Source organism: Varanus komodoensis, unplaced genomic scaffold, assembly GCF_004798865.1.
Source record: "Varanus komodoensis strain SLA01 unplaced genomic scaffold, ASM479886v1 scaffold2, whole genome shotgun sequence".
Classification (NCBI taxonomy): domain Eukaryota; kingdom Metazoa; phylum Chordata; class Lepidosauria; order Squamata; family Varanidae; genus Varanus; species Varanus komodoensis.
Genome location: NW_025335568.1, coordinates 10,073,581 through 10,082,092, shown reverse-complemented (window position 1 = coordinate 10,082,092; position 8,512 = coordinate 10,073,581). Strand labels below are relative to the sequence as shown.

The following is an 8,512-nucleotide window of genomic DNA, read 5'->3' as shown; positions in this document are numbered from 1 at the left end:
CGGCGGGCGCGCCCTGCAGCTTGACGGCCAGCGGGTCGGGCGGGTACAGGCGCGCGCCCGCGTCCGCGCCCGCGTGGCAGCCGGCCTCCACCAGCGCGCCCAGCTTCTGGCCCAGCACCAGCTGCGTCACGTGCGCCGAGGAGGCGGCCGCGAAGGTGGAGCGCGCCGGCTGCGAGAAGGCGCTCTTGCGCTCCTCCGGGCCGCCCGCGCCCGACGGCTGCGAGGCGGGCACCGTGGTGAAGGCGCTGCCGGCGGAGCGCGCGCCCAGCAGGCGCTGCTGCGGCCCGTGCGGCTTGTCCCCCGGCGCGCCGCCGGCCTGCGCGCCGCCCGGGGAGCCGCGCTCCGTGTCCTCGTCGCTGCCCTCCAGGCCCCGCGAGGCCTTCTTCACCTCCACGAAGGCGCTCCGCTTGGCGTCGCCCGTCTCCGGGCTGGGCGGGCCGAAGAGGCGGCCGCCCTCCTCCAGGCCGAAGTAGCTCCCGGCCGGCCGGTACTGCTGCTGCGGGGTGCAGACGAGGTCCTCCTTGGGCGAGGAGGGCACCGGCCGCTCCAGGCGCCCCCTGGCGCCCCGCTCGTCCGCGCCCGCCTCGCCACCGCCGCCGCCGCCGCCGCCCGGGAATTTCCGCTTGGCCTTGCTGCCGCCGTGCGGGCCCTGCGCGCCGTCCTCCGCCTGCTCCCGGGCGCCGCCGGGGGAGCCGCCGCCGCTGCCGGCGCGCGAGTTCTCCAGCTCGCGCGCCAGGTTGTGGAAGTCGGTGGAGGGCTTGGTCGCGCCGCTCTGGTCCTGGGCCGCGGCGTGGTAGTGGTGCCGCGGCGGCGGGTGCGGGTGCAGGGGCGGCTGGCCGGCGCCGGGCTTGCCGTACTTGGGCGCCCCGGCGGGGCCCAGCGCGCCCTCGTGCGCCTTGGGGCTGCCGGCCTTGGGGCTGGGCGCGTCGGCGGGGCTGCTCTCGGCGCCGTGCATCCTCTTGGGGCAGCGGAAGCGCAGGTGCGCCACGTGCGGGAACTCGAACTGGAAGCGCTGGCTGCACTCCAGGCACGTGTACGGGGGCGACCCTGCAGCGAGGCGGGAAACAAGACAGACGCACACGCGCGCCAAGAGCTGGTTAGTCGCCCGCCCAAGGACACCGGCTCGCCAGATTGCCCCTAGCTGGCGAGAAGCGTTTCCCAAAGTGCTCGGACCTTCGTACGAGCAGAGCATCCGCGACTCATTGAAACAAACGGGGCCGGAGTGCGCCATGAGTGCGCTGCCCCACTCATTTCAATGGGTCCACTCTAGGCAGGGAGGACGGGGTGTTACCCGCCGTCCAAAGCACACGACCAGTTGACAACGGTTGGTGAATAAACATTTCATGCAGGCCCTTAGGTATCCACACAATTCCCCGTTATTCCCCTCCTCGCAGCTTGTGGAAATAACATCACCTCTGTCGTGCTTCACTACCCCTGTGAACCGGGCACCAGCTCCTCCCAGAATGAGAACTGGCAATTTGCTGGAGTATCTGAGGGGCCAAGCAAGCCTTGGCGTAGCTCCTCAGAAGTACACCCCACTTAAGTCAATAGACTATATTGTTAACTACTCATGGAATTTGCAAGCCTAAGACAAAATGCCATGTAATCTGTAATACGTTGTCTGCTGAACGGATTTGAAGGACATGGTTGTCTGTGTAGATCATGGTCAATTGCTCCCTTTAAACACGCACGTGTGCAAACGCCTTTGCATCTGAAAATGTGAAGGCTACACAGAAAATCCCTGGAGCTAGGTGCTTATTTGAGCTCTTTCGCAACCTGGTGTGTTAGTCCTGTCGGACTGCAGCTTGCTGCATACACAGCCAATTTCATGGCTCGGCAGGGGTTGAATCCGGGCTGCCCTGCTGCCACTTTTCACTATTGTTTCCACTATTGTTTCACTATTGTGATTGTTTCCACTAAGGCTGCAGCCCTCTACGTGCATGGGAGTAAATCCCATCAAATTCAGTGGATTTCTGAGCAGCCATTGGAAGGAAGTTATTTTGGAAGGAAGGAGGGCAACTCATTCTTTAAAATTTAGTTTACAGTAAATTTAGTATACAGTAAGTTCTGTTGAACCCTGTTGGCTGAGGGTTCAACAGAACTTCCTTTAAAACTGCAATAAATCTACAACCTGCCTCATAGCTCAGTCCTGCAAGGGCCATCTGAACAAGGCCAGTGCTAACAGGACGGGAAGGAAAGATCCATAAGGGCACTTTCTGTCCCCTGAAAGGGGTGCTTGCCCTCTGGATCCCTCCTTGCACCCAACAAAGGAGCGTGAATGAGATCCAATTCTGCTTTAATCCATGGACAGACTGCTTTAGTCAATGGCTGCTCTACAACCCCCATTGTGTACGTCCTGCATGGTGTGCTCCGGATGTCTTACTTTCAGGCATAACTTAATTATGGTCATGGAAGCCCACTGCACCCTTCTGCTTGCGCAGAAGCACGGGAACGGATCTGCAGACCGGTATCTGGAACCAGCGTTCCAGGGACTGCAAGAATCCATAGCTAAATGGCTGCAAGTTCACATATTGAACCGTGGGCATCTTCCTCCCTCCCAAAGCAGGTCAGGTACATGGAGTTCCAGATACCATAAGCTCAAAGAGGTTCCTGGCCCAAGGAGGTTACAAACTCCAGTGGGGAGGGGCTGCTGCAGCTAGGAACAGAGGAAAGAGAGGCATTTGGCCTTTCTCTCCCCCACAAGCATTTTCCCCCTGAAGGAGGTCATAAGGGTGTGTCCCTGTTGCTGATAATCCTTAGCGCTTTCCAGCATTCAGCGCTCTGCACCGTCTGGGACCCTCCACCAAATTCGGTTTGTTTTAAGTGTGTGGAGTTTAGACCTACTAACCGGTGGCAGCCTCTCAACGAATCTGCCGCTCCCAGAAGGTTTAATGTCAGATCTGTGGAGTGCAGTAATTAACCTCACTGTGTCCCTGATAAATTTGCTCAGCCTAATCGCATTCCCGCCTTCCGGCCGGCCTCTTTCCCAACTGGAACCAGTTGGAGAGTGTCCTGCTGCGTCCACTTAGAAGTATTTGGGTTTTGGGCGGTATCGAAAGGGAATACATGAGTACATTGCGGAAGCCCCAGCCCCAGGCATGCCTTCGTCTGCCCCGACGGAATGCATCCTCACGTACCATTCATCTTGCTGTGGGAGCGGGCCGTGTTCAGCAGCAGCAACTCCGTCAGCTCCTTCCCGTACCAAACCAGTAACTCCTCGTCTTTGGCAATCCTCCGAAGAGAGCGGTAAAACAGCTGTCCATTTTTGATGTAAGCTTCGAGGTTCTGCTCCTCCTTGTCTCTAGCGGACTGGACCAGGCGCAGCCACATCAGGCCTTCCGACGAGCCGTTGGCGGCCGAGGTGTCCACCTGAAGGCGAGGGAGAGCCAGGCGAGGGCGTGAAAAGTGGGCAGGTGCGCGCTCCGCAAACGCGTCTCTGCGCCCGCCCAGGGAAGCCGCCTGGCCAACGAAGGCGGCGGCGGCGGCGGCTGCCATCCTCCCTGCCCCACGGCGACCCATGGGCGCCCCAGGCCAGCGCAAAAATGGGCAGTCCGACGCTAGTCTGGCGTGGAAGGGAGGCCGTCCCTGCTCGGCTCCAGGCGGAGCTCTCGTGCGCGCCCACCGGGTGAACGCGCCCGGGTCGAGCTACGAGGCGCCTCCGGACTGCCAGATTTCGGGAAGGCGCATCCTTCACGAGATCCATTTCGCGAGGTGGCGCGGGGAAAGAAGCCCCGTTTAAGAGATCGAGACTCGTTGCCTTTTCGCCTGGGCAGGCCGGGCGTTGCTGCTGGGCCATCATCGCCCTGCTCCTCAGACCTGCCCCGCTCCACACCTCCCGCGAAACCCACATTGCTTCCCCTGCAGGTGTACAGGGTGGAGGCGAAGACGAAAGGGGCACCAGCCAGAGAACCCGTTCGCAACGATCGCTTATTCCGGCTGCCTGGGTGAGCCGTCCGTGCTGGTGATGACCGGCTTAAATCCGGACGGCGCGCCCCAGCCTCGCCGAGCGTCCTTCGGGATCTTTCACACCGACATGAAGAGACCGAGCGAGTGACAGAGAGAGACTTCTCAAATCCTAGCCGAGGCGCCTGCGTTTGCTTCTTTAATTCTTGAATAAGCTTACATCTCAGCAAGACGGGCTTAAAGCGATTATGATGCCAGAAGAAATCCACAGCCCAATTAGGAGGCGCCCAACTTGGGTACTGGGCCAATTCACACACAAATCCTGCACAGAGTTCCCGGAACCCTTTCTTCCGAAAACAGAGCATTCCGGTGCATTCCTGCAAGGCCGTCTCCCCTAGACAGCCTGGTCTGGCTAGCGTGGGACCTCCACGTAGGTCTTAAGACCTGCAATTGGGATTAACTCGGAGGTTAGGCCCGTTGGGTCTTCGCTCAGCTTTCCAAGGAAGTGTGCGCGTCTGCATGTAGGAGCAGCTGAGAGAGACCGCGGTCCCCGGAGCACTCATCATCCCGAGGATCGTTTCTTTGGACTCTGCCAAGGCAGGTGGCGCCTGGACCAGAAGCCAGCAGGATTCGACCCCGTCTTCCCCCTTTCCTTCCCCCACTTCCCCCGTCTCCCACTGGCCTGAAGGGGCTCAACAAGGCGTTGCGGGATGAATGGAAACGTTCTTTGTAATGCACAATTCATCCAAATATTTGAGCATTTTCGATTGAATATTGAGCATTCAATATTTTGCACGTGGCCACCCCCTTTTGCAAAAATACTAGAAAGAAAAACGAAATAACGCCCGCCCCTGCGCCTCCTAAGGGTAGCCCAGAGTTTCCGATCCTCAACAGAGAGAAAGTCCGAACGCGACCGGCAGCCTGGACTTAATTTCCCCGCACATCCACTCGAAGCCTCCTCGACCGCAGCCTCAAACAACCTTGCTCGGAAGTGTCTGGTTAGTCGCAGTCCAACTTCTCCATTAGAAGTGACAGACTGGGAAGCTCGAGCCGAGCCCCCCCTCCCTTTACAGCCGCCAGAGCCACTTCCGAGTAACAGGGCCCAGGCGCGCCAAAGGCCGCAGGCGCGCGATCCCACGGAACGGTCGGGATCGGTCGCAACAGCCGGCGCCCGAAAGCCCGAAGCGGCCGGGCTCGCGGATCTCGCGTGTTGCGCCTGCCAGCGAGAGGGGGAAAGGCGCGGCAAGGCCGGGAGACCGGCCACCCGCTCGCCGCCCTTACCCGGAAGATGTACGGAACGGTCCTCTTGTCCGTGGACTTGAGCGCGATGAACGCGATGCTGTCGTAGAGCGAAGTGTGGCTCAGCACGCAGGGGCCGAAAATGGCGTTTTCCGGGATGTCGCACGTGGTGTAAACACTGGTGAAGATATCTGTCAGGCACTGCTGGACCGCCTTGGCGTCTCCATCCCAGAGCCCCCTGTGCACCCCGGGGTCCTCCATCCCTGGAAACGGGGCAGAAGGAGAGGGAGCGGGAGGAGAGGACGAAACCTGAGTCACAGCGGAGCAACTGCGCGCAGCTTGGCCGGATGAAGCCCGGTTTGCGCGTCTGAGCCTTTTTGCCCGGGACAAAAGCCTCCCACGCGTAAGGCTGTTCCCTTTGCGCCTTCCCCCCGCCAGGAACTTCGTGCGGAATGCTACTAAGAGCAGCAAAGGATTCCCCGTAAACGGAGCGCTCTGCAACCCCGTCCATGTTAACAGTTTAATTTTAACCGCAGCCTGCGCGCACTTCTGGGGAGCCAGGCCCATAGACGCAGGGCAGCGGGCCGCCCGCGGGGAAACGCGCGTAGCCTCGCCCTTGTGCTCCCGTACCAGGCCGGAGGACGGGGAGACTCGAGAAGAAGCGCCGCCGGAGCGAAGGAGCGAAGTACCGCATCCACTGCTACGAAGGCGCCCTGGAAGCCCCGCAAACTTCCTGGCGCAAACAAAGCCACAAACCCGTCCAGCAACCTCAAACCACAACCGGCGCCACAGAAGGAACTGGGGAAAGAGGAATTGGGTCCGATTCTGCCCCACACGTTTCCCTTTTCTCTTTAAAAGCAGAAACAGAGAAGCAACAAGGGCGGAGTGGGGCGTGCAGGGGGTCCTGCCTATTGAAATAAATATACGCAGAGGGGGCATTAACAGTCACTCCAGCAGAGACGTTCTCCTGCTCCCCCGCACCCCCCTCGCCTCATCCCTACCCTTGGCTTAGGTGGTTGAATTCGCAACCCTCGCGTTCAGGGTGCGGCTGGCCCCCTTGGCGAGCTCCCCACGCCGGCCTGGAGGCTTTGATGCATCCATCGCGCCTTGGTGGCTCTCGAATCGCTCCCCCTTGGAAAGGCACCCCCTCCGCCTCCCCATCGCTGAAGCGAAACGCCGCCCTCCGCGCCGGGCTGTCCGACTCCTGGTTCCTGGGAAGGTCCAGAGCTCCCCCGAGCCCCTCCCCGCCCAGAGCGGGGCTTGTGACGGACCGGCAGAGCAAATGGCTTTGGAGAGCCCTTGTCAGTGTCGCTGGTTTGATGTCAGCTAACCTTTCGCCAGCATCTACAAGAGGGAACGTATGTCTGCTCATTACCATAATCCGGCACGTTCCTCGGAGACTTTAATTAAAAGCACCGAGCAGAGGTAATTATTTCTTACCGCGACACGCTTATTTATAGGAGGCGGGAGAAGCCCAGACCCCTTGTTCTGCTCGGGGATGCGGTCCAGTCCAAGGGGCGACCTGCGAGCTACATCACTGGAGAGACCTTGATTAACGAGGATTAGTGAGAAATTAAGGGGACTCAGACCAGGAGCGGAACTTCGGACCTATTTATGCACGTGAAATAAATCGGGCTTTTTATTCCTAAGTAAACAAAAACTGGAATACACTCTCGTATACTAAACCGAGCTTGTAAATACTGCGCGTTAAAACAAACAAGCAAGGAACGTCCTCAGACCTTCCCGAATCAATTTTGCTGATGCCCAGGGACGGACCTGCTGGAGCCCAGAAAAGAAGCGAGATGTAAACAGCCATTCTGGGAGGCCAGGCTGGGCTGGTCACCTGCGCAAGACTTCCTCCACATGGAGGAGGGCTGCTCTTGGTGCGCAGGAGACCTTCCCCCGGCTCGTGGCGGCTCTGGCGCGGAAAGGCTCGCCCGGTTCACATCTTTGACCGTACGGGAGGAGGGTGGTCCGCACGGAGCGCAAAGCGCAGCCAAGGAGAACAAAACTTTTGCTACGCGCAAAGTCCCTTTCCAAGGGAAAGGTCTCTTTTATTCCGCGACTGGCGATCAATAAGGCGGCCGGTTCGCTGCCGGTGAATTTCTCCTTTGCAAACCAGCATTGGGGGAAGGAGAGAAAGAAGCAGCAGCAGCAGAAAACAGCAGAGCCCTCATAATTTCCCGAAAAGGGGTGATTATTAAACAATATCGTGCTGCTGTCTCGCCGGTTGCCATCTGGTGATTTATAATCCAGACAGGCATATCAATTGGTACGATTTTAAAAATAAAATAAAATAAAATAAGTCAAACCAGCCACATATACACAATTGCAAAGAAAATGCTATTACCCCCCCCCCCCAACATACGCATTCGGTCTGTCTCACGGGTACAGGCTTCGTAAGTGGGTGGGGGAAGCGATTCTCTTCTGGTGCCCAAGTTCAGCTATTAATTTACCAGGCTGAGAGGTCACCGTTTCTGGGTGGCATTTTTTCTTCTTTTTTCCGGGTTCAACGAAAAGAAAGCAAGCAGCGGGGAAAAATAAAGCCCATCAGCAGAATAGAAATGTATATTTGAGTTTGCTTTCATGGAGAGGAGATCTGCCTGCGCATTCGAGTTTGTGAATAATTTTATAACACCCGCACCCCCTTAATCTACAGAATTTCTTTCTTTCTTTCTTTCTTTCTTTCTTTCTTTCTTTCTTTCTTTCTATCTATCTATCTATCTATCTATCTATCTATCTATCTATCTGGGGGTAGTGGAGAGAGAAAAAGAATAGTGGAGGAGGTCGCAGCGTTACAACGGGCAGCAGCGGGGAGACGATCATTAAAATGCAATTCTGCTAACAATACAAGGGACTCCTAGTCCAGAAAAGAAGGCAGTGAGCGCAACTCAAAGAAGAAGCGTTCGGAAGAAGGGCAGAAAGAAGGAAACCCCATCCTGGCTTTCTCCTCGCTTCCTCTTTGCAGTCTCCCGGAGCCCCACAGCCCGGGACCAGCCGCAATTCAATCGCTCGGCCTCGCGCTGCGCTCCAAACAATTTTTCCTTTTCTTTTCGGGCTAAAAAATAGCAAACCTTTTAAAAATCCAAACAGAGACACCCGCTGCTTCCAGTCCATCTTTGGTTTCGGGAAGGGAGAAAAACCGACACTCTCTTTTTCTTTGTATCGATCCGCTGGCGTGGCATGATCTCTCCTTCATCCTGTAACCCCCCCCCCCGGTTTTTTTGGTGCCAAGAAAATCCAAAAAAAGGAGAGGTGAGGGAAGGGAAGGGAGGGGAAGGAAGGAAGAAAGGAAGGAGGCATCACTTTAAAAACAATTATTTTGTCCACATCGGATGCATGCATCTTTACTTACCAGGTGTGAGGTCAG

The 8,512-nt window shown here is 57.6% G+C and overlaps 1 protein-coding gene across 1 annotated transcript in view; it reads right to left on the bottom strand.

Moving 5' to 3' along the window:
• The window catches only part of PRDM8 (PR/SET domain 8), a 5,847-nt gene extending 444 nt beyond the window's left edge, over positions 1–5,403 (bottom strand). The window contains exons 1-3 of the mRNA XM_044429380.1: positions 5,185–5,403; positions 3,138–3,369; positions 9–1,047 (exon numbers count right to left, since the gene is read on the bottom strand). Coding sequence (XP_044285315.1) covers positions 9–1,047; positions 3,138–3,369; positions 5,185–5,403 — 1,490 coding nt within the window. The remainder of the gene's footprint in view (positions 1–8; positions 1,048–3,137; positions 3,370–5,184) is intronic.
• Positions 5,404–8,512: the final 3,109 nt, after the last annotated feature.